Genomic DNA, 24,903 nt, shown 5'->3' with positions numbered 1-24,903 from the left:
TTCCTCTTCACTGTGATCAGTTATTACATTTTTTGTTTGTTTGTTTTAATTGCACTTCACATAATCTGGGCTCAGAGAATATTGCTCTGCATTCTCTTTGGGAAACTTGCAAAGGGAAATTGCTGTGCTGCTGAAACCTGAGGCTCATTTTCCAGTTGCTTTTCTGTGCAGGAGGCTTTTCTGGCTCAGAGGAAAGCAGAAGAACCCTGCACAAGCAGACCAGGGATAATTTGCTGAGCTTTAGCATCTCCTCCCCTGCATTTCAGAACACGAGACAGTCCTGAGAATCCAGAGATTATCCCAGCTCTTTCTGGCTTGTCATCTTGCTTAGGAATCACAAGAAGTTGGCATTGCAGGCTCCAAAGGAAGTGGCAGGAGCCAGGACTGGTTGTTAGCTGTCAAAGCCCCAAAGGTCATCCTTAGGTTGGTGCCCTGAGAAGAAGGAGGCAGGAATGCTGCTGCAAATGGGAAACATTTCCATCCACTGCACTCCTGTCTCTAGGAAACCTTTCAAGCACTCCCAGGCCCAGCAGTCTGCTAAGAAGACCCAGATCTCATTCTTTTCACTAGGGTTGCCAGCAGGAAGGGTTAGTTGTTGGTTTTTTTGTTGTTTTTTTTTCCCAAGTAGAATCTGCTCCTGGCTCCACCGAAGCTGGTCACAGCTTTTGTTCAGAAATTAAGCCCTTCCGTCCTCAGCTGGGCTTTCTGCAGTGATGCTGTGTCTGATCCTGGCCTGGGTGGCAGGGAGGGAGCTCCTGCTGACCCTGCATGCATGGGAGGGGACTGACTGATCCCAAACACTCACCAAACAGCTGTGTCTGGGACCAGGCAGCCAAATTAAAACTGCAGAGCTCTCTGCAGCTCTCCTGCCCTGGAGTGTGAGCACAGGAAAGGGGCTTCTTCCAAAACAGCCAGGGATGCAGTGATGCCCTCCAGGAGAGCCAAGGGATTTCCCAGGGGGTGGCAGGGGCTGGAGGAGACTCCCAGGGTCCCCTCGGTGCTTGGGCACAGAGGAAACACCTTTCCCAAGGGGGTGCTGAGCTCTTGCCTTCTCTCATGCCCGGGGGTGCAACCCCAGCATCTCCCAAGAGGCAGGGAAGAGTCCTCTCTCCTCTCTCAGTAGCAGTTTCTTCATGAGGATTCCCAGGACCAGGAATAACTCCAGAGTTTCCTTGGCTGAGGCCCTTGGGTTACAGGGCAAAGGAGAGATTCAAGTAGCAGTGAGGTCTCAGTGCCATTTCCCAACTTGTTTACATCCATCCCTCTAGGGCCTCCTCTTCTTTCCTCCTCTGGAGCTATTCTGGCAAGGAAAAAGCAAGAATCCAACTGACCCGGAGTCTTTTGGTAACCCCTGGAGGCAGCAGCTCAGTGACTGCTCCCCAGCCTCCCTGAGCTCAGGACAGGACCTGAAGTCATCACTCACTGCAGTTTTCCCAGGAATGAGCTGCTGAGCTCTGTGTTTGACTCTCTCCCAAATTCTCAGACCATTACCTAAGGGCTGGCTCAGCCACTCCCTGTGGCTTTACACTCGTGTTTTGCACTACCAGGTCTGTCCTGGCTGACCAGGGGGAGGCAGTGGGGCTGATACAGGAACCAAGAGGCCAAATCCTCCAGCAGATGATGGCCAAGTCACTTCAGAGCCCCCTGGGCCTGGCATTTGTCCCCAGATGGCTTTAAGGGGTACAGGGAATCTCCTGCAGCCTCTGTTCAGTACAATTCATCTTCCTTGCTTTGCACAGGTCTCTGCACTTTGCAGCTCTTCACCCACTCAGTTCCCCCCTGGTGTGTTGGGTGCTAGAGATGCTCTCTCCTTTCCCTTTCCCTTCTTTTCCTTTTCCTTTTCCTTTTCCTTTTCCTTTTCCTTTTCCTTTTCCTTTTCCTTTTCCTTTTCCTTTTCCTTTCCTTTCCTTTCCTTTCCTTTCCTTTTACTTTCTCTTTCCCTTCCCTTTTTCCTTTCCTTTCCTTTCCTTTCCTTTCCTTTCCTTTCCTTCCCTTCCCTTCCCTTCCTTCCCTTCCCTTTTTCCTTTCCTTTCCTCTCCTTCCCTTTCCTTCTCTTTCCTTCTCTTTCCTTTCCTTTCCTTTCCTTTCCTTCCCTTCCCTTCCCTTCCCTTCCCTTCCTTCCCTTCCCTTTTTCCTTTCCTTTCCTTTCCTTTCCTTTCCTTTCCTTTCCTCTCCTTCCCTTTCCTTCTCTTTCCTTCTCTTTCCTTCCCTTCCCTTCCCTTCCCTTCCCTTCCCTTCCCTTCCCTTCCCTTCCCTTCCCTTCCCTTCCCTTCCCTTCCCTTCTCTTTTCCTTTTTTCTTTCCTTTCCTTTCCTTTCCTTTCCTTTCCTTTCCTTTCCTTTCCTTTCCTTTCCTTTCCTTTCCTTTCCTTTCCTTTCCTTTCCTTTCCTTTCCTTTCCTTTCCTTTCCTTTCCTTTCCTTTCCTTTCCCTCAGCTCACATCAGTGAGTTCACCTTGCCCAGGGGACCAGGCTGCTCCAGAACACAGAGGGAAATGCCAAGGGAGAGACTTGAGAGGTGGGGTTGCAAAGAACATGCCTGCAGAACAAAGGGAGGAGCTTTCCAGGTCAAGGAACAGGAAAGGTAACAGCCCTGTACCTGCCAGGCTGTGGTGACCTCTCTGTCCTTGTCCCCGTGTTCCTTGTGTGTTTGCCTGTTCCCTGAATCCCTCACAGGCTTCCAGCAGGTAGGGACCATGAATTCCCAGAGAGCTCACATCCCTGGCACTGCTGGATAATCCCTGGGACAGCCACTTCCCTGGCTCTGTCACAGGGCTCAAACAGCATCTCCAGTTGAAGCATCTCCAAATCCTTCTGAACCTGCTGGGTCAGCACCCTCAGCTGCTTCCAGTGGGCTTTGGCTCGAGTCCCTGAGGAAGGAGGGGACATTTTTATGGTCAGGAGAGATCCCAGCAGCCCTGGCAAGCCCTGCACTCCTCCTCAGTGCCTGGCCCAGCTGTGCAGATATCGGTGGCTCTGAGGATGGGGCTGCTCAGCAGCTCTGCCCTTATCACTGCCCTGAGCCTGGAGGGGAACTGGCAAGGTGATGGTGCAGCAGGGAGTCTCCCCCAGCAGGGAGGTGAAGAAGAGCCAGGAGCAGTTGGGAGGTTCCTTGTTTTGCTGAGCTGTGGAAAATCACCCCGTGTGTCCCATCCCCTGCTGGGGGGGGGGAGCTGCCTCACAGCACCAGGCACAGCAGAGCAGAATCTGGTCCTGATGTGGAGTGTGTGGGCTCTGACTGAGGTGGGATTGAGCAGATGGAGCAGGAGTCTGGGCTGGGCACTTATATCTCAGGTAAAATCAGTGCTCTGTGCCTCAGTTTCCCCCCTGGTAAGCAGGGATGCTCCCACCTCCCTCGGCAGGTCTGCCAAGCACTGGGATCTCCTCAGGCTTTGCAGTTTCCAACAGGGTAACAACAGGGTTCTTCTTGTGGACCAGGTACCATGGATTCGTCCCTGTGTCAGCAGCCACCCAGAGTGGTTCTGGACTCATATCCAGCTGGATTTCAGGTCTTCCACCCCTGGAATGGGTCTGGCCCAGCTCCTAACACTGAGCAGGCTGCACACAGTTGTTTTGGGGACATGGCCTGCCAGCTCACCTTATAAATAACACTGAAGAGCTACAAAAATAAACTCAGAAGCTCTCGGGCCTGATTGCAGGAACCTCTTTGTTTCTCAGTTTGCAGTGGGAAGGAAGTTTCTCTTTAATTGCTTCAGCAATTCATATATCCTGGTGAGGAGGCTGCTCCTGGTGTTGCACTGGAGCAGATCTGAGTCCCTTCAGGTTCTTGTAGCCAAGTGGGGATAACAGGATTTCTGCTCACGTGGACAAGGGATGGGTGGAAGCTGTGGCCTTGTTTTTGGCAGCAGGTTTAGCTGGGCTGGCTGAAGCCTGGGCCTCCCTTAGGAACAGGTGACTAGGATAAAATTCCATTTAAACCTCAACTGAGTTCAGCTCCTGCTGTCTCAGGAGACATCATCTCCAGTGCTGTGATGTTGGAGAGGGCAGAGTGGACAGGCAGGAGCAGCAACTCCTGTGCTGGAAGGCTCAGAACAAAAACAGAGCAGCAGGAAAGTGTTGGAAGGAATGGAAGGAATGGGAGCTGCCAGGTGACTGCTGGAATCACCCCACTAGAGAGCTGCCCAAATAGAGGGGGAACACTGCCTGCCCAGTGATGTGTGTGTGCCCACTGATGTCTCATTAGCATCTCGTTAATGTCAGTAATTACTGATGCCATGACTGCAGAAGCAGATAAAGTACAACTACCAGAACTTGGGGAGAAATGCAGCCAGATTTGGTTACTCCCAGCTCAGGGAATTTGATCTCCCTGCATCTGTTGGGATACACAGAGGAACTTGGCTGTGACAGTCACAGAAATACAGTGACATTTGTGCCTTTGGGGAGCACAGCCAAACCCTCAGAGGAGGAGACTTCTCTTTGAAGCTGCAGGTTATCTGGGTGATGGCTGTGCTGCTCTGTGGAGTGGATTTCAGTTCCATTTATTAACAGGGGGTGTTACCTCCCTCCTTACCTGTATTTCAGCACTTTGCAGGTCCTTAATATTTCCCTGCCTTGCTTCTGCAGTTGGAACCCAAGGGATGAGTTTGCCTGCTCCCTGCCTGCTCCCTGCCTGGCAGTTTGTGTTGGCACAGGGGCCCTGGGCTCACCACAGCAAACAAAAAAAATAGCACGGAACCAAAAATTCTTAGAAAAACTAAATGCAGCTCATCTGCCAAATTGGGTGTGCAAGATGTAGGCAACAAGAGCACTTCAGGGCAGGAAAAGGCAAGAAGGATGGACAAGGGAGGGGTGTTGTAAAAAAAAAAAAAAAAAAAAGGTAGGTTTTATATGTAAAATTTCAGGGCAGTACTTTTCGACCATTTGCATATTGGTGACCACAGATAATCCCCTGAAATGGACTAAATATATCATCTGGGGGCTTTCCACATCCAGTTTGCTTTCTGAAATTGTATTGGTTTCACCTTTTCTTTTCTTTTTTCCTATGGTTGCTCTTTCTACCTGAAGCCATCTGAATTTGGCTGGTTTCTGAAACGCCTGATCTGGGAGCAAAACTGAACATTCAGCTGGGGATGCTCACTGTGGTGTGACTTGGAGCCAATGAAAATGTGACTTCATTTTAGATTTCCTTAGGAAAAGGGAACTTAAGGCAGAAAACAGCTGCTGGGATGACAGCTGAAGTCAGGCTTGTTGTAATGCTGCTCATAAAATCAGGTGAAACCCCCTTGCAGTGTCTGCTGGCCTGAAGGATTGATTAGCTGAGACAAACTCTGTGCCTCCACTGGAGTCAGATCTGCCCCAGCTGCTCCAAACTGGGGACCCTCTAAAGCCAGAGCTACTTCTGGAATTTTTCTCCTAAATGATTTGCCAAAAGATGGAGTGACTTGCTTGCTAAGCACTTGTTTACAGATGTGTCTCTTCATCCATTCATACTTTTCCCCAATCATTTCTTTGTTCTGAGCTAAGGGCTTCCCTGCACCCAGCTCTTTCACTCCTTTAATAATCTGGGTTAAGGAGCTCATTATTAAATTTAGATATATCCCAGAAATGTTCAGGTACAGAAGTGATGGATGCAGCTTAAACCCAAACAGCATCAAAAGTCACTTTTATTTTTGTTTAAACAGACATTTGGTCCAAACTGTACCAAAAGCTGCTCCAATAAGGGGATTAAAAAGCTGTGTTTTGACCTTTGAAGCAGCAAACTTTCTTCTTCAGCATTCTCCTCTATATCATTACAGGATCTATGTAAGCTCTGCTGGGACTCAGTACTCAGATGATATCACTCTGAACTAATTAGTTGTACTCAAAAGCCTGACCAAGTCAGAGGAAAGGGAATGCAGTGGTTGCCAGTAATGGGAAAAATATTAGGAAACACATCCCCTGGGTCAGATGTTAAACTTGTACTCAACCAAACTTCCCTTCAGTTCAGTAAAAGCATTTTTTTCCTCTAAGCTAAGAATGAATAAGCTGAAAAAAGAGAGCCAGCTCCAGAGGGAGGCAGCAGCATGGGGCTGAGCCCAGGATTTCCTCAGCTCTCCTGGACCAGGGAATGGCTGGAGGAGCAGGGAAGGTGCCTCAGCTCCCTGTGCTCTGGTTCCTGGGCAAACATCAGTCCTGTCAGCAGCTGGAGCTGGGTGCTCCTTGGCTGTGGCACCCAGGGCCTGACCTGCTCCCAGCACCCCATCTCTAGCAGCACTTCAAGCCTCTGTGCTGGGGCTGTCAGCTGGGCCAGCTCCTAAAGCACCAGGGACACCAAATTGTCCCCTTGAGCTTTGGTAGCCCTGGAGAGTGCCACAGCCCTTGGGGAACAGTTGTGGTGTCTGTTTTAAGGGAAAACTGGGTGGGAAATGGAACAGCTTAGGATATTTCATAGAATCCTAGAATGGGCTGGGTTGGAAGGGACCTCAGAGCTCATCAAGTCCAACCCTTGCTCCACTCCCCCCGTGGTTCCCAGCCCATGGCACTGAGTGCCACATCCAGGCTCTTTTGAAATATCTCCAGGGATGGAGAATCCACCCCTTCCCTGGGCAGCCCATTCCAATGGCTGAGCACCCTCTCCAGAAAGAAATTCTTTCTCATGTCCAACCTAAACCTCCCCTGGCACAACTTGAGACCTCTTGTGCCCTCTTGTCTTGCTGAGAGTTGCCTGGGAAAAGAGCCCAACCCCCCCCTGGCTCCAACCTCCTTTCAGGGAGTTGGAGAGAGTGATGAGGTCTCCCCTGAGCCTCCTCTTCTCCAGCCTCAACACCCCCAGCTCCCTCAGCCCTTCCTCACAGGAATTCTGTTGGATCCCTTCACCTCCTTTGGGCCTCAATCTCCTTCCTGAATTTCGGGGCCCAGAACTGGACACAGGACTCAAGCTGTGACCTCCCCAGGGGCAGAATCCCTTCCTTGGGCCTGCTGGCCACACTCTTCCTCATCCAGGATTCCATTGGGATTCTTGGCTACCTGGGCACACTTGGAATGTTGAACCTCATCCCGTTGGGATCATCCCAACTCTCCAACCTCCTTTCAGGGAGTTGTAGAGAGTGATGAGGTCTCCCCTGAGCCTCCTCTTCTCCAGCCTCAACACCCCCAGCTCCCTCAGCCCTTCCTCACAGGAATTCTGCTGGATCCCTTCCCAGCCTCCTTGCTCTTCTCTGGACCTGCTCCAGCACCTCAAGCTCCTTCCTGAGCTGAGGGGCCCAGAACTGGACACAGGACTCAAGCTGTGGCCTCCCCAGGGCTGAGCACAGGGGCAGAATCCCTTCCCTGGACCTGCTGGCCACGCTGTTCCTGAGCCAGCCCAGGATGCCATTGGCCTTCTTGGCCACCTGGGCACACTCCTGCCTCCTCTTCAGCTTCCTGGCAATCCAATCAATCATTTAAATCCTGTCAATCATTTAAAGGGCTTTGAAATCCTCCAGCCAGCAAGTGTGTAATGCTGCCTGCACCCCTCCTCACACAGGCACAAAATGCTTTTTATTTAATTTGGGGGATTTCCTACAGCAAATTCTTTAGGTATTTGGTCACTGATTTGGTTTTCAAGCCCTTTGTGCACGTTGAATGGTTTCATTTTGATGTCACTGATGACACTGTAGTCACAGTGTGACCAAGGAAGAAGAAGGCTTAGCTTTTGGGAGACCAGAACTGGGCAGCAGGTAGAGATAAAGTGCAAGACCCAGAAACCAGCACAGAAAAGGCACTGATCCTGTTTGACAAGGCTCAGGCTCACTGCTGATGCAAAGTGCCACAGATAAAAACTTCCTGCAGCAAAGAGCTGCCAGAAATGTCCCTGCTGAGTGGCCACCAACAGCAGCAGCCTGGATCCTGCCCCAGATGTGACACCACAGAACCAGACCTGCCTTGGCCCTGTAAAAACTCCAGCTGCTGCTTTTCCTTAATTCATCACCAGCATAGCAAAAAAAAAAAAAAAAAAAAAGAGCCCCCTTTATGATTCAGCAAAGAATAACATTGCTGGTTGGAGATCCTGGAAGTCTGGAGGCCTTCAGGTTTTTAATTTTTGCTCTGAAGGAATTTCCTTTTTTAATCTTGCTGTGGGCTCCCCTGCCCTCCAAGGCCAGGAAGCTGCCTATCTATGGACAGCAGTGACCAAAATTTGGTTTTCCTGGAATTTTCTCTTCTCCCTCAGCACACCCACACAATAGGCTTTTTAGGATGCCTGCAGTCTGTAATTTGCCTTCCCGGCCTGATAATGTGGTTTGCAGAGGCATCAGTTTTGCCAAGTCATCATCTGGAGGGAACACTTTTTTCTGCAAGAGGCTTCATTTTCCCCTCTGCATCAGATGCCCCCTGGTTGCCACCAAGCCCAGCTCCAGCCCAATGGGCTGTGTCAGAACCACTGTGCAGACACTGGGAAGCAGGAGGAAGAGCATCAAGTCTGGGAAAAAAAACTTTCAGTTTTCAAAAGGCACAACCCAAAAACCAGAAGGACCAAAAACCCAGTGCTGTGGTTTCCCTTTGCCTGCCTAAAGAAAATAGCTGCTGTCTATTTTTACAAAAAATGTGGGACATGAGGCCCTTCTCTTCCCCTGCACAAAGAAATGGGGGATGCTGCTCACAATGAGAAGAGTGGGGAAATGGAGCAGGGGGGTGGGGTCCCCCGGATTAAAACCAGCTGACTGGTCCACAGAAATTTCTCCCATAGATTCTTCAAATATTTCTTGCCCACACCAGCAGAAGATTTCTTGGTAAGGTTGAAAGTTAGGAGAGGGGTTTGGGAATCTCAGAATCTCAGCTCACCTAGAGAAATTCTTCATTTTAAAGCAGGGATGGGGTCGATCCAATTCTTTCCCCCTTTTTCTTTTCCTGTCCCACTGTGCTGTGTGGTGTTCTCAGGGCATTCAGCACAACAAATCAATGCTGGCATCATTAAAAATTTGCAATGTATCATGTAACTTGCAGAAAATGAAAGCCATCTGTACAAGTGTAGAAATGGGATTCCAGGGTGTGTGAAGTGTGTGTTGGGTGTCTGACCTTCTGTGTTCAGTCAGGAGTAGTGTTTTGAACCTCTAAACCTCTCATCTAAAAGGTGGTTTTCATTTTCAACACACCAAAAGACAAAAAAAAAAAAAATCCTGAGCAAGGGAGAACAAAGACTTCAGTCTTGTTTTACTGATGCTTATTAGTTTTTTAAGTTTGTTCTTTATTAGAAGACTCTTAGATGACTGAAAAAAAAAAATTCTGTCAAAATGGCACCCAGAGAAGTGACTTGTGAGGTGGCAAATCACTCCTTTGGTCCCTTGGTCCTTAACCTAAAAATATGTATAAGCTGCTGGTGGTCTGGAATCTATTTCCCAGCTCACACTGGTGCTTCTGATCCTTAGGATGCAATTCCTGCTGCAAACACCACGTTGCAGCCCTGCAGGCAGCTCACCCCCCAGGCCTGCTGCCCTTCCAGCCAGGATTGGGAACTTCCATGGAAAATGGACCTCCTGAGCAAACTCTCTCCACTTGGGAGCTTTTAATTAAATGAAGGCCAGAATTACAGCCTCTCACCTTCAGCTTTCCATCCCAGGAACTGCAGGGACAATCAGCAGCAGGCTCAGGTACCAGCTCAGAGCAAACCCTGCCCAGCATCAGCTCACCCTGCAAACTTCTGCAGACTTTAAGCTCCTAAAGCCACCGTTCATTCAGTGTACCATTTGCAGGGGTATTTCCGAACCATTGTTAATTATTCTGAAAAACCAGCCGAGCCTGACAAGCCCTTATCTCTGCAGACACCGAGGGTGCTATCACCCCCCAGGACCAACGTGAGGGGAACTTTTTGGGGACAGCAGGCTCAGCGTGGACCAGCTCCAAGTATGTCCACAGCTGATTATTTTCGGAGGCTTTAAGAACTTCGCTCACACAGCTAAAAGAATAAACTAAACCCGCGCAGAACTAAGTCCTGAAAAGATTACTTTAGGAAATTCGTAAAACTTGGGGTGACAGAAACCCCCCCGCTGGGGCCCCCCGGGGCTGTCGCGCTGCAGCCCGCAGAGAGCTCGGCACCGTGCCCTGCAAGCAAAGCGATTCCCGAGCGGTCTCCGATGCCGCCCCGAACGCACGGACCGGATCGCACCGCGGTTCCGGCGGTCCCGGTTCCCCCCCAGCCCGACATGGCAGGAGCCCCCCCGCCCCACGTGCTGCCAGCCCGCCGGCGCGCCCTTAGCCCCGCCCACTGCCGGGGGGCGTGGCCACCGCCCGGTTTTTGCGCCTCTCGGGGGCTCTGCTCGCTGATTGGCGGGAGGTGGCTGTGGCTCCGCCCCCCGGCGGCCCGAGAGCCGCCCGGCGGCCCCGCCCCCTCGTAGCCCCGCCCCCTGGGAGCCCCGCCAGTTCCCGGCGTCCCGCGGCGGCTGCAGCGGAGCCGGCGGGGAGGCTGCTCCTGGGGATCCTGCCCGTTCCCTCGGCTGTCCCCCCGCTTGTCCCCCTGCCCTCTGCTCTGCCCGGTCCCCTGCCCGTGCCCATGGAGCTGCTGTGCGTGGAAGCCGTTCCCCGCGTCCCCCGCGCCGGCCGTGACCCGCACTTACTGGGGGACAGGCGGGTGCTGCAGAACTTGCTGAGCCAGGAGGAACGCTACAGCCCCCGCGTTTCCTACTTCCAGTGCGTCCAGCGGGAGATCAAGCCGTACATGCGGAAAATGTTGGCCTTCTGGATGCTGGAGGTACGGGCTACCCGGCTGCCGCCTCTCCCCCCGCAGCTCCCTGCCCGCCTGCAGCCGCTTTTCCCTGCCCGCCGCCCGCGTTTCAAGCGGGTTCGGTTCTGCTCCGGCGGGAGGGAAGCGCAGGACAGAACCCACCTCGTGCAGGGGTGCAAGGGACAACCCAGGGGCCAGGAAATCCCTGGAGTCCCAGGGCTTGGTTTGCACCGGAGCTCAGGTCTCCCGGTGTAAGGGAGGGGGTGCGGAGGAGGTGGGGGGCTGCACATGGGGGGGCTGCAGGCGGGGAGGAAGGGAATCTGCAGCTCTGCAGTGTCACGAGTGATTGCCCCACGCATGGGGAGCGAACCCGTCCCGAACCCCCAGCCTGTGCTCCTTCCACCTGGGGGTTCTGCTGCCACGGTGCTGTCCCCCCCCTGCTCCCCAAAACCTCTGAGCAGGGAGCTCGGTGTGTGCCCGGCCGGCTGCAGGCTCGAGTTTCCTGAACGGGGCTGAAAACGCCTGGGGAGAGGGGTGGGGGGGGGGGAAATAATATCGCTCCAATTTCCTTCCCTAAATGAAACCTGAATGCAGCTCTCCGCGGGGTGCAGGTTACTGGGGGAAATCTCCGGGGCCTCTTCATGAGCTGCTCGGAGCGAGCAGCTCAACAGAGAGGGAAAAGAGTCTGCAAAGGACAAATGAGGTGTGGAGGGAGCCTGCCTGCTCTCCACCCTGGCTGCTGTTGCAAGAAGCTGCCTGCTCCTGTCAAAAGAAATCATGAACATCTTGCTTATTAAAGGACATTTCCACCCCCCCAAATTCCCCTGCTATTAAAGTTCTGTTTCTGCAATTCCCTTTCTGAGAAGGGGGGGTGGATAAATGATGCTTTGGAGCCTGTTTCTCTGCAGCCCTCAAGGCAGGCAAGGAGCAGATGACACTTGGCAGTTGTCACCCTGGTGTCCCCGGTGCTGTGGCAGGGGAGGGAGGCACTGCTGGAAGGGGAATGGTGGTGGTGGCTGCTCTGTGAGGAGAAATCTCGATATTTTTATGGTTGAATTGAAAGAAGGAAGTTAAACATGAGCAGTGTTTATGGTACTGGTTGGGAGACAGAAGCAGAGGGGCTGAAATGCAGAGTTCCTGCATTCTGTGGTTGAGGGAGGAGCAGGATTTTAGGACTCAGCCATGGATTTGGGCTCTGCCATTGAGTCCTCTCAAATCTTTGAATCACTTCAGGTGGAATTGACAGGAGTGGCTGTGGATCCTGACCCGTTTGCTCTCCAACTGGAAAGATGCTGGAATTGCTCCAGAGGCCCCCAGTGAGCAGAATGTGGCAGCTCTGCTGGGCAGCTGGCTGGAGACATCCCCACCAGGGGACATTAAAAAGGGGACAAATACAGCAATTCTGGTCTTATCTTACTTGACAATTCAAAGTTCTGCAGCTTTCCACGGGGAGATGAAGCCTTAGGGCACTGGACAAGCTTGTTGCTGGTGTGACCCCCCCAGAGTCACAGAATTAACACCTGCAGCTAATTTACTCTTTAGCACTGAGGTGCCTCCAAAACCCTGCAGATACAGCAGTGGGACCAGGAGCTTTGAAGTTGTGGTGCAGGCAGGATCTGGTGGTTTCTGCACCGATTCAAACTTCCTTTAATTCTTATTTGATTTTATTTTTGTCATTGGGTTTCATCAGGTGTGTGAGGAGCAGAAGTGTGAAGAAGAGGTCTTCCCCCTGGCCATGAATTACGTGGATCGCTACCTGTCCTCTGTCCCCATGAGGAAAAGTCACTTGCAGCTCCTGGGAGCTGTCTGCATGCTCCTGGCTTCCAAGTTGAGGGAAACCATGCCCCTGACTGTGGAGAAACTCTGCATTTACACAGACAACTCCATCACTCCCCAGCAGCTCCTGGTAACCACCCCTATCTCTAAGAAGCTCTCTCTTATCTCCTGCATCCTGCTGCTTGGCAGCATACCTGCCTCTCTGTCTCCTCTTCCTCCCATTTCTTCACCTTCCTCTGTGTTCCCCAGCCAACCTTCTCAGCTCTTTGCTCCCAAGGCTGTGATGGCAGCTGGTGGAGTCCTTCAGTCCTGGGCAGATTTTTGCTTCTTGCTATGGGAAGTGGCTTTGTCCCCTCAGGTGCTCATTGCCAGTGCTGAGCTCACTCCCAGGCTCTGCTTTGCTCTCAAAGCTCCTGTCTGTGGGAGATACCTCTGCATACCAGCAGGAAAAAAAAATGAAGCTTGAAGCAAATGGAAAGTTAACCAGTTGAGGTGGTTGGGAGCTTTTCTGACCTGGGATCCAGTTGTACCACTGAGGGTGATGGTGATGGAAATGAGTGGGACCTTGTTAGCCCAGGTCCTGCTCCTCACCCTGGAGTTAAAGCAGGGCAGCTTTGCCTCTCCTGTTGTACACTCAGGCAGAAGCTTTGTGTGCTTTGAAAAGCAAAGGATTTTCATGGCTGATAAAAGTTAAAACTCAGAGCTCTTGAGTTCAGCTTCACCAATGGGGGAGGAGATTGGAGAACCCCTTTTCTTGGGGAGCTTCCTTTCTGGTAGAGCAGGAGGAAATGGCCACCTTGCTTCAAGTACTGAACATCTCTGGAGACAGTTTGCCTATGAGAATTTCTCAGGGTTAGTCATCACCTTATGAAAAATCTTCTTTTGAGCTGAGGTGAGTGACATGATCTGAGTGTGATTTGGCCCCAGGGTGAGGAGTGAACCCACAAAACTTTCAGGTGTGAAGTGGAAGGCAGTTCTGGTAACTGGGGAACTCTGATGTGAACATTGGCTTTTCCAAGTGGCAGTGCAGGCTGGGGAAAATCCCCTCACCTCCAGACCTCTCTCCCTGTAGTAACCTGTGGGTGGTTCTTACCTTAAGTAGCACTCCTGGTCAAAAGTATGTGGTTCATGAGGTGAGGGATGGGATTACACAGAGGGAACACAAGTGCTTGTTGCTTTTCTGGAGGCTGTGCTGCCATCCTGCTCCAGGGAGCTGCCACGAAACCTCTGTGTGCTGTGTCACTAAAACTTCATCCTTGCTGTGGATCCTGCCCCGTTTGCTCTCCAACTGGAAAGATGCTGGAATTGCTCCAGAGGCCCCCAGTGAGCAGAATATGGCAGCTTTGCTGGGCAGCTGGCTGGAGACATCCCCAAAAGGGACGTTAAAAAAGGGGACAAATGCAGCAATGGATTCTGCAGGGAGGTCTTCCCAGGACTGGCCCCTCAGAGTGATGGTTGAGCTCTCTCCAACAGGAATAGGGGTTGTAAGAAAGTGAACTCAGTGCCATGCTTCACCTCTACCTCCCTTTATCATCCAGACTTTACAGGGAGTCCTCTCCCACCATCCCTGCAGACTGAGGGAGATCACACAAGTTCTAGAGATTTCTGTAGTGTGGACTTTGAGCTACAAGGATCTGGTCTTGGTGGGCACCTTGTGCTTATCTCCCCTGGATCCCAGTTTTATTTAATTCTGATTTATTTGCTAAGGATCTGCTGGGGTTTTTTCAGTTGAATCTTGAACCATTTCCAAAGGAGAACAGTTAGGAGGTGTGCAGGTGGGCAGAGCATGTCCCTGGAGGTTTTCTTTCACTCTCAATGCCTCCTCACTCAGTCTTTTTTTATTTCTTCCCCCCAGAGGTTTATCAGCAGGAAGTTGTGGCCAAGCAGCACCACAGTGCTCATCTCCCCTTCTCCCTCATCCTGGCAGGACTTGGGTGGAGATAAAGGAGGAGCAAGTGGTTTCTGCCTCCTCTTGCTCCCTTCTGATTGTGCAGATCCTGCTGCTGGAGTTCTGCTTCCCTGTGTCCAGGATCCTGGATTGTTTCAAGGCAAGAGGAGGCACAGCTGGGTGGTTGGCAAGGATCTCCTTCACTATTGTGCTCCAGCATCCACGTGCAGTTGAGGTGGACAAGGATGGCTTCATTTTGGGGGGCAAAAGTCTTTCCTTGAGACAGCCAAAGCTATTTTAGGGAAATAAGATCTCTTCCCAAGGGGATGGCCATGAGTGCTCAGCAGATCAGGGCTTTATTCCTGGGAACTGGGGTCAGCCAAAGGGCTGAGCAGAAGAAATCACAGAGCTTCAGGAGAGGTGTTGAGGCATTTGCAGATGTCTGGGCAGGAGATGCCATGGAACCTGTGAGCTGGTGTTCAGCTTTCCCTGCCTGCCACAAGGTTTGTTTCAGGAGATGCTTAACCCTGGCTGGTTAATCCTGCTCCAGTTTCCCATTGCTCCCTGCTGTAAAGGCAGTGGAGATAACACCTGGAGAGAGGTGATGGGTTTGGCTTTGCTCTGGGACCCAACAAGAGTTAATACCCTGATTACAAAACCAGGGTTTGTTGCTGTTCTGCTCCTCTGTGCTAATCGTGGTGGTGTTACTTCTCTTTCACAATCTTGCCATGGAGAGAGGGTGGGGAAGGGAAGGGGAAGGGGAGCTTCTTCATCAAGGTTTGGACAATGGTGCATCCTGACCTCTTCTCTTGGATCCAAGGCCATTCCAGCTTCCAGTGTGTCCTCCCTGGCCTTCCAGAGGAAGCTGCCTCACTTTCCCAGTGGCTTTGCTTCCTTCTCTTCTTGGGATGCTTGGCACCAGCTCAGCCATTTGGAAAGGCCACATTTGAAACAAGATCTTGATGAAGTTATTCTAGGGAGAAGGAAATGATGCAAGGAGGGACTTGTCCATTTGGAGGAAGTTGGATTTCCTTCAAGGCCATTATCTAACCTACCTTTTATTTTATTTAATGAAGGTGCTTCTGGCCTGCACAAGAAGGTTGTTCAGCTGCTTGTAGGTTAGGGACAGCAGTGGTACTTCTGCCAGGTTTGTTCCTAATACCCTTTCTTGCCTCTGAAGTCTTTGACCTAAGGTTATTTTTGCAAACTGCCAGGTATTTCCCAGCCCAGACTCTGAGCAGGATCAAGCCCTGGGTAGATAATGAAGGGAGTGGTGGTGACAGCAGGAGTGAAAATAAGAGAAAGAGGTAACAGCTGATCACTGGTGACAAAGCATTGGCTTCCCAGAAGATGTGCTTTTGTTTTACTTCTTTCTCCTTCTGCTGCTTGCATGGGTGGGGGAGTTGTGACCATTTTTGCATCTGAAGTTGACACCTTTACCCTTGGCACCCAGACTCGAGCTCTGGTCAGGGGATGGAAGCAAACGTTTGCCCTCAGATTTCCTATTTGCAAACAGACTTTCTGTACAGACTGCTCATTTCTGTAGCTGTGTCCCAGGTGCTGGGCAGGGGGGTGGCCAGCAGCAACATCAGCTCCTCTTCCCACCCTCCTTTTGAGTCAGCTCAACAGCACCACAGGGTGCAGCCTGCTCCTGCTTCACGGGGTGATAATGTAAAATGGCAAAATCAAGTGTAATTTCCTTTTCTGCTGGGGCTGGGGCTGCTGCAGAAGGAGCTGGGGGCAGCCCTGGCAGAGAGATCTGCACGGAGTCCTGGTAGTTGGGGTGTGGGAGAGCTTGGTGCATGGGGTGACTGTCCCTGTGTGAAGCAGAGAGGAGCCCCTGTGGCTGTCACATCCCAGGCTGAGTTTGCAGAGCTGTAAATGGAGTAAAAGAGTTGCTGCTCGTGCCTTGGGTCTGTCCTAGTGACACAGAGGCAGCAACCAGGGGCTTGAGGTTCTTTCACTGTGACAGGAGATGACTTTGCAGAGCAGGGGAGGCAATGGGAAAGAGTTGCTGCTTTCCTTCCTTCTTTTTCATTTTCTTTCTCTGTGAGATGCAGCCAGGAGCAATCAGGGGAGGCAGCTTGCAGAGGGGAAGCTCAGCTGCTTTGCAATTTCCACCCCTTTAGCTGCTCTCCAAGTGTGGGGAGCTCCACTCCAGGGGATCCTGCAGAAGGGGGGGACCTGGGGACATTGGGATGCTCGGGGGGCATCTCTGGCAGCCAGGGGGAGGGTGGGCTCCACAAGCTGGAGAAACAAAGGAATATTTTCCACCCTCTTCCTCCTTCATTAGCCAGGCAGAGCCAGACTCAAGGAGGTGCAAAACAAAATGCCAGGAAAAGGATGTTTGCTACACCGAGTGGTGCAAACCTGCTCCCCTATCTCTTGCAACCTTTTGTTCTGCCTCTTCCCCAGATAAAATGATTCAGAGATTCTGACATGCTGCCCCGAGAGCAGGAAGTCCCTGAGGAGGGGGGCGGGGGGGGTGAGCAGGAGAGAAGCAAGGAGCAGGGGGTTTGGCAGGAGAGAGGTTTCCCTGAGCTAAATCCTCTGAGCTGGTGACAGCCCTTGGCGCCTCTCGACTTCAGTTGGCAGCTGGGGCTTGGGATCAGCCCCTCTGTAACAAGGAGGTTTTTAAGAGGATGATGATGAACCTGGGTGCATGCAGGAAAAGAGCTGCTTCTGTGCACTGGGAGCAGAAAGGGGCTTGTCCCTGCTCAGCCCTGCAGCCAGCTTGCCCCAGGTGAGGGCTGGTTTGCACCTTGACTCTATTTAGGACACAAAGGTGTCTCAGGAGGGACAGGCTCCCTGCCACAGCAGTGTGGATGTGATGTGGTGACTCTGGTGACTTCCAGGAGATGCCTTGCAGCTCTGGGATGAAAGACCAGGAGCCCAGGGGATGCTAAGCTGCTGTCCTGTCCCCTCTGTGCTCAGGAGCTTCCCTCTCAGGTGCAGGGATCCCTTTTGGGTTTGTTTTGTGAGCAGCCATCTCCAGGTCCTCCTTTTCACCTTCTCCATGGGTCTGCAAAAGCTGGAGCTCACTGCCAGGTTTCTTATTGCTTTTCTCCTGAGATTTTGGTGTAAAATGTAAGAAGACTGATGGGCTGGCCATCCCTAGGGGAGGCCAGAGGGCCTGCACTGGCCAAGCTTGGCTTTCTGCTTGGGAAATGGTGCATTTGGGTTCATGGGGGCTTTGGAGCAGGTTGAGCAATGCTGCTCATTTAAGCAACTCAAAGCTGGTATCGTGTAAGGGGAAAGAGAGGGTTTTAAGGACAAAAAAAAAAAAAAAAAATCTCACTTCTTCAAATCCATCTGTTCAGGCAGCCCCTTGGCAAGCCTGTGGGCAGCATTGACCTTGTAATCCTAAACTGCCTGGAGAAAGAATAGATATTCTGCTGGGTAGAACTGGAGATACCTGATACAAATCCCAGTTCAGGTCTGTCCCTCCCAATCTGGAGTTTCAGCCCCCACAGGTTCTTTTCCTTTCCCAGCCACTGTCACTTTCTGCTGTGGGAGGGACATGGGGACATCTTTGGTGGCCTTTCTGGCAATACCTGGACCCTGCTGCCCAAACCAGGTTTGCTGCTGATGAATGAGACAAACTGGGAGGTGGAGAACTTCACTGGGGCTCAGGATGTGGGGGAATTGGGACCAGCAGAGGAGGCTGAGGCAGCTGGGGATGGGCTGCTGGGATGGGAAGGGAAATGATCCTGGGAAAATGCTGCTCTTGCCTTTCCTGACACTGCTCTCAGTGTCATGGTTGTACCCAGACATCCCACCAAGCTTCCCATCCCAGTGAGACCAGTCCATGTGTGGCCTCTCTGATTCAGCTGCCACTCCAGCTGAGTCCCAGAGCCCTTGGCATTGATGGCAGAGTGGGGAATTGAGAGCAGGGCTCCCAAATCCTGTGCCAGGGCTCTGATTCTCTTACACTTTGCTGGGTGGGTGCTTTGGGTACCACGGTGGTCCCACCTGGTCAGACTGGGACTTTACTGGGTGATGGCTCTGCCAAGCCTGTGGCTGCTTTGCACCAATGCCCAGAGCTGGAAGAGCTTGTGAGAGGCTGAACAGATGAGAGGAGCAGTCTGGGTTTCAGCTGAAATCCACAGGGGGCACCTGGCTCTCCCACCATCTGTTCCCCAGCCTGCAGCCTGCACAGGGGAAGATGCTCCAGAAATCTCCATTGAGTGGTTGGAGAGGGCACCACACCATGGGACAGGGACACTGGGAAGCACCTGGGAAGCACCAGTGCACTGTTACTCCTGTGTCAGTGGGTGTTAGGGTGGCTATTTAGTGCCTCTTCCCCCTGAGGAGCTGCTGGGGATGCTCTGCTGAGCACCACTGGAGGCTTTCTGGGCACAGAAGGTGTGATGAGTGTGTGAGGTTCTGCCAAAATGCTCCTGGCCAACCTGAGACCTCCTTGGTGGGGCTGCCATGCCCTGGGCTTGTGGGGCTGATGACCTCAACCTCTGAGCTTTGTAGGGACTGGAGGTGTTGTAGAGGAGTTGGGATGTCTGGATGTGGCCCTGTCCTTCTGGGAGTGGAGAAGCAACATGGGAACAGTGTGCCCACTGCTCTGGTGGTTCCTCTGGGGGCTGTAGCAGGAACCTTACAAAGCAGAGGAGTGTTGAAGGTTAATCCCACTGCACCTTGGGAAGAAGAAACCAGATTTATCCCTTCCTCTTCTCCTCTTTCCTCCCAGCTTCGCAACAGCTCAAGGCTGGATTTGTGCCATAGTCACAGAGCTGGGACATTCCCTCTTTTCTTCTCTGTCTCATGGATTGTGCTGTTCTTCTGTCCCTTCCCCAGGCACTGCCTTTATCTGCCCCTGAATCTGGTGAGTGTCTGGCCAAACCCAGCTGAATAACCCACTGTCTGTCTGACTCTGCAGGATTGGGAGGTTCTAGTCCTGGAGAAGCTAAAGTGGGACCTGGTCTCAGTGATAGCAAACGATTTCTTGGCTCACATCCTCCATCACCTCCCACTGCCTCAGGACAAGATGGAGCTGGTGAAGAAGCATGCACAGACTTTTATTGCCCTGTGTGCCACAGGTGGGTGCCTGTTCCCCCCAGGGTGCTGGGAAGGGTGGGCTGGGCTTGAGTCAGGCTCTGGGTAACCTGGGGCTGGTCCCCAGCCAGCTCTCTGGGGAGCTGAATGCCAGCCTTCATTCCAATTGGAGTATTTTGCTACATTCTGTGTCTCTGAGAAAGCAGGATAATGGTCCTGGAGGCTCCTAGGGAGTTCCTGAAACGTTTTAGGAGGAAGAAAAGCTGCCATGGCAGCAGCCACTGCAGGGTGGGTGCTGGGGGTAAAGGAAGGGTGGGAAGCAGCTTTTATCAGCCTCTAACTCACTAGAGCAGAGTCATCTCCAGGACATCTCTTGGTGAGACAAGCCCTGAGAAACAGCCTCAGGAAGCTGCTGCTTTCATCTCAGCCTCTTTCCTGTTGCTTCAGCCCCATTTCTCCTTGCCAAGCTGCTGAGCCCCCTCTGCCAGACCCTCTGGAATTTTCCAGGGAAGCTGCAGCCCCAGGAACATCCCCTGCGCGTCCTCGCTAACTGCTTCTTTTTTGTCCCTTGTGTCCTTGTCCTGTCTCCAGACTACACTTTTGCCTTGTACCCCCCCTCCATGATTGCCACGGGCAGTATTGGAGCAGCAATCCATGGCCTGACCATCTCTGTGAACAGTTTCACTGGGGAGGCCATCACGGAGCTGCTGGCCAGCATCACGGGCACAGAGGTGGTGAGTATTTGGGTGGGGGGGAAAGAACCAAGAGGTTTTGCTGCTGGATCTGGGGGAAACCCTTCCTCAGTCTGCTCAGAGAAAGAGGAAATTTGGCTGCTTATAGTGATGCCAACCTTGGTTTGAGGAGCACCTTGAGATCAGGGAGCATCTCTCTAAAGGCAGCACCCTTGGTGGCTGCAGTTGGCTCCGAGCAGGGTGAGCTTGGGAGCCTTTGAAAAGCAGCACAAAGGGGAAAGTCTGATCCCTGTGTGGGCAGGTGGTGCTGGGATCGGGTTGACGAGGTGGGAAGGGGCAGAGGGAGAAGCCAGGCTGAGCATCTGCTCACCTCCACTGGTGTCTGGTTGCAGGTGGGAGGGAAAGGGGGTTGGGGACACAAAGCCTCTGGGGACGTTGGCACCGTGGCTTTGCTGGGGACAGGGGGGTGATGGGGGGGGTGCCTTCCCCCACCACTGCCCTTTGAATGGGAAAGGGGGACCCTCTCAGGCTCCCCTTTTCCAGGTCACTGCTGCTGCAGGGAGGCAATCAGGAGCCTTTCTCCTGCCAGGGGCCCCTTTTCATCTTTTCCTCTGCCCCAGAGCTGATGCTGTGGGGTTGGTTACAGTCCCCTGACAGCAGCACAGGGAGCTGGGAGATGAGGGACAGGGCAGGAGGGTGTCCTGATCTATTTGTGCAGCTTTAAGTTTTGTTTTTGGTGGGGTTTTTTGTTTTTTGTAAGCTGGAGCCCTTTTGAAGAGTGACTCAGTGCAGCCAGCTGCTCTCAAGCTGCTGCAGTGAATGGGGCAGAGCCTGAAACCTGCTCTGGGTTGGAGGGAACAGGTGGGAAGCAGGGAGGGCACCCCAGAGGGAGGGGAGCCCAAATAGAGCCCAGCACATCCCAGCTTCCCCTCCCTGCTCAGCCCAGAGGGGACATCACCTCCTGCTCTCAGCCCAGCTGCCCTCTCTAGCAGGAGGAAGCCCTTGGGCAGATGTCCACAGCCCTGCAGGGCTCCTGGGGGAAGCACCCAGCCTCAGCCTCCCCTCTTTGTGGTGCTGATGCTTCTCCCTGAACCTGGGCTCCCAGTGGCCCTGGGCTGTGACTCAGTTTCCCCTTTGGCTCTGCTCCCCTTCCCCCAGCTCAGCCAGGCAGTGCTGGGGTTGTGGGGACACAGGGGGACAATGGTGCTGTGCCATTGTGCCATTGTGCCAAGGCTGGCTTGTTCCTGGCTGTGGCACCACTTTGGGAGAGGTTTGGAGCTGCTCAGGACCTCATCCCTGACTCAGCAGCACCGACCCCACCGGGGACACCCCTGCCCTGCAGAGCTGGGGGCACACAGGCTGGGGCAAGCTGGGCTGCCTCCCAGGTAGCCCCTGAGGCTTTGCCAGCCAGGGAAGGAGCCTGGCTGGCTGTGGCCAAGCTGGCTTTTAGCATTCCTGCCAAAGTGGCCACAGGATGAGGCCCTGCAGGCAGTGAGCCCTGGGGCTGTGGGTTGGGGCTGTGCTGACGGGAAGCGGGTGGGGAAGGGGAGGTGGGCGTTGCTATTTTCGCTCCCCACATCCTCTGTCAGTTTCTAAGAACCAGTGGTGGATTCCTGGTAAGAGATTTCGGGGTGTGACAATATCCAGCCAGCACAGAGTCCAGCTCGGCTCCATCCCCAAGGTGTGAAATGTCACCTCTTGTCCTCAGTGGCAGCCGGGACACGATGTCCCCCGTGGTGCTCTGGTGTCAAAGTTCCCTCCTCTGAGGGCAGCTCGTGCAGGGAGAAAACAGCAAAGGGTTTGCTTTTGTTATGAATGATTCTTGTGCCTTCTTCTGGTGGGACTGGTGTGTCCCCAGCTGTGGGTCCCCTGTGTCCCCAGGGTGTGAGAGCAGGAGGGTACCAGCCTTGTGTGGCCACAGCATCATTCTGATACCCCATTGGGGAGTTTTGGAGGGAACACGGGGCTGGAGAGGCTGCTGGGGCTGGGGGGGTCATGTCCAGCTGCCTTGGAGATCCCCAAAGTGATGGGGTGAGCATCACCCTCCAGGGATTCACCTGGGCTGGGCTCCTACACGGGCAGGGACAGGGGGAGGCAGAGCTCTGGGGGGGTGCAGGGAGCTCTGGGGTGAGCCAGGGTGTAGGACCTGTGGGAGGCAGGTGGGGCTCATGGATCTGGGAAGATTTGGTTGTAAAGTTTGGTACCAGCCTGCAGGGGGCTGCTCTGCTCCTCCCTCTCACTCATCAGTGGCAGCTGAGTGCGGGGATGCTGAAATCACAAGCCACATCCCTCTGAGGGACACAATGTCAATTCCTGAAGAACGTGGTCAAGTGGGGAGAAGACAACCAGAGCGTGGGACTTCTGTAGGGGTGGGAAGCCAAAGCACAGCCAAGCTGGGGGTGCCTCTTGTTGGAGAAAGGCTTCTTTGTCTTGGGTTTAGATGCTCCCGGGGCCAGAGACGTAGCCCGGCAGCTGCTCAAATCTATTTATAAGGCTCCCACCTCTCAGTGGCAGAGAACTGAAGCCTCTTGTCTCTCTGCCTCTCCCACAGGACTGTCTGAAAGCCTGTCAGGAGCAGATTGAAGCAGCCTTAGCTGAGGGGCTGAAGCAGGCATCCCAAACCCAACAGGAATACAGCACTGCCAAGACCGCCGCGTACGCAGCCAGCCAGCCCACGGGCACCCCGACAGACGTCACAGACATCAACCTGTGACCCACCGCCCCTTCCCCAGAGACACCCAGCACCACAGGACCTCGCCCTGGACACCCTACAGGTCGCTGCATCCCACCTACCCAGCCGGCTGCCCCCTCCATCCATCACCTGCTGAGGATTTGTTCCCTGGAGCAGGATCCGGGCTCGTCTGCGGGCAGCCGGGCTGGCGGCGGCCGCTGCAGGCGGCTGGGGTGAGGTGACTCTTTTCCTGGTGGCAGGGCACAAGGATTGCTGGGGAGAGGGGGAGCAGGACCCAAAATGAAGCTGTAAAATATTTCTCAAGTTTGTGTTCCTCGTAGCCTGCCTGGCTACCACCTCCTTCGGGTGGGGGGAGTTGCTGTGATGAGCTCCAGCCCTGCGTGGGCCATCAATCATGGATATTGAGCCTGTGCGACCAAAATCCTTCCAAGCCTTCAACCTCCCTCCCCGGGCTGAGGTGCTGTGGGGCTCAGGAGAGAGAGCTGAGTGTCTGGGAGGAGGGGGCAGGTGCTTGTTGCCCCTCTGCTCCCATTGCTTGGTGCCAGATCGCTCCGGGGCTGCTTCTGCTGGGAGGGGAAACGTGTGGCTTGTTCCTTGTTGCTGTTAGATTTGGGGTTTGGGGGGTTTGGGGCTTTCTAGGGGAGGTGGGATGTGCTCCCCATCTGCATGGACAGCAGAAGAAGAATCCTCACCTTGGGGGGGGGAAGCCTCCTGGGTGAGATGAGGGCACAGCAAGGGGAAGGTTTCCCCCCAGTGCAAACCCCAACAAATCCCCCCCTTGCCCCCCTTGGCTTTCTGCTGCCCCACTGAGGCTGCTTAATTTATTGTTAACTGCTGGGAAATGGGGAGGGAGGAAGATTTTGCAGTTCCTTGGTGCTGGTCTCCTCTCCTTCCAAAAGTGCCTTCACCCTTTGTCCCCTTCCCTGGCTCCCTGGGCAATGGTTTGTTGGTTGTTTTTTTTTTGTTTTTTTTTTTTTTTATAGGTAGCTTAGGCATCAGACTAGGTTATAAGAAATACATTTGAATGTGCTGCTATAGTCTGAAATGCATCTTCACTCCTCCGAGGCAGGGATCTGGGATCATGTTCAGGAGGGGGCTGTGTTGCATCCAGCTCCATGTGGGTCCTCGTTGTGTCCTTACAGGGTGGGAAATGTGCTGCACACTTGAAAAGCAATTGCATTTTTGTATTGTTGTTGTTGAACCTGTCTGTTAGTTTTTATAAAAAGTGTTTAAAACGAAGAGAAAAAAAAAAAAAAGAAAAAAAGAATGCTGCTTTTCTAAGAGAAAAACCATTAAATAGTAGAATTGTATTAATGAGGAGTAGCCAGAGAGACTCTGCAGGGATGGGAGGCAGACTTGCTGCTTGGTGACCTCCAGACACGTGGATCTGTGGCTGTTGTCCTCCTGTGGGGGATGTGGAAAAAGAGGTAAAAGTCTTCCATTTTGGATGCCACTAGAAACAAAAGTCTTATCAGGTGGAAAAAAGATGGGGTGATTGTTCCTCTGCTTTGATTTGCCAAGAAGAGCTGCTTGCCACCGACTCCTGCTAGCAGGGGGATGGGGGGCACAGACAGAGCCTTCCCCTACAAAAAGAAACAAAAATTTTTATATATAAATGAGTTTTAATTTAAGAGTAAACTGGTTTGGTGTTCACGAACAAGAGTCCCAGTGCTGGGAGAATCAGAGAACCGTGTGATGTTCAATAAAGTATTTTAAACAAGTATGAAAGCCTTGAGGGTTTCCCTTTGCAATCCTTCCCTTACAGAGCTCCTGCTTCTGCCCCAAATCACTTGGGGGGGAACCCCAGGAGTTGGGGGATTCCCTGGGGCAGCTCCTGGAGGCTCCAGCACTGCATTTTCCAGGGCTGCAAGAGCAGGATGAAACGAGGAGTGGGCAGGATGCCCCCAGCCCTGCAGTGGAGATGCTGCAGCTGCTGAGGGATGTGTTGGACTCCCTGAGACCCCAGGACAGCTCAGGGAGGGGGGTGAGGGGTGAGGGTGGGTGCCTGGCTGCAGAGGAGCCAAGGAGAAGGCTCAGTGAGGTGTAACCAGCCCAGGCTTGGTGTGCTGCTCCTCTTCATGTGGTTTCCACTGCTGTCACCAACACTCAAGAGAAACAAAGCCAGGAGGTGGGTGCCCTCAGCCCCAGGACCTGTGGTTTTGTTTTTTTTTTCCATGGGATGCACCAGTGGGAATTTGTGTTGGATTTGGCCAAC

The 24,903-nt window shown here is 53.0% G+C and overlaps 1 protein-coding gene across 2 annotated transcripts in view; it reads left to right on the top strand.

Moving 5' to 3' along the window:
• Positions 1-24,416, top strand: part of CCND3 (cyclin D3) — a 42,531-nt gene extending 18,115 nt beyond the window's left edge. Inside the window, exons 1-5 of one of the 2 annotated variants that reach the window (XM_071768764.1) lie at positions 10,215-10,660; positions 12,324-12,539; positions 19,189-19,348; positions 19,896-20,038; positions 22,548-24,416. In XM_071768764.1, coding sequence (XP_071624865.1) covers positions 10,463-10,660; positions 12,324-12,539; positions 19,189-19,348; positions 19,896-20,038; positions 22,548-22,709 — 879 coding nt within the window. In that variant the 5' untranslated portion in view covers positions 10,215-10,462 and the 3' untranslated portion in view covers positions 22,710-24,416. Of the gene's footprint in view, positions 1-10,214; positions 10,661-12,323; positions 12,540-19,188; positions 19,349-19,895; positions 20,039-22,547 lie in introns of those variants that run through there. The other variant, XM_071768763.1, reaches the window with a different exon arrangement.
• The last annotated feature ends 487 nt before the right edge of the window (positions 24,417-24,903 follow it).

This window comes from Heliangelus exortis, chromosome 25, assembly GCF_036169615.1.
Source record: "Heliangelus exortis chromosome 25, bHelExo1.hap1, whole genome shotgun sequence".
NCBI lineage: Eukaryota > Metazoa > Chordata > Aves > Apodiformes > Trochilidae > Heliangelus > Heliangelus exortis.
The sequence above is the reverse complement of the archived record's forward strand: the minus strand, read 5'-3'. Positions and strand labels throughout refer to the sequence as shown.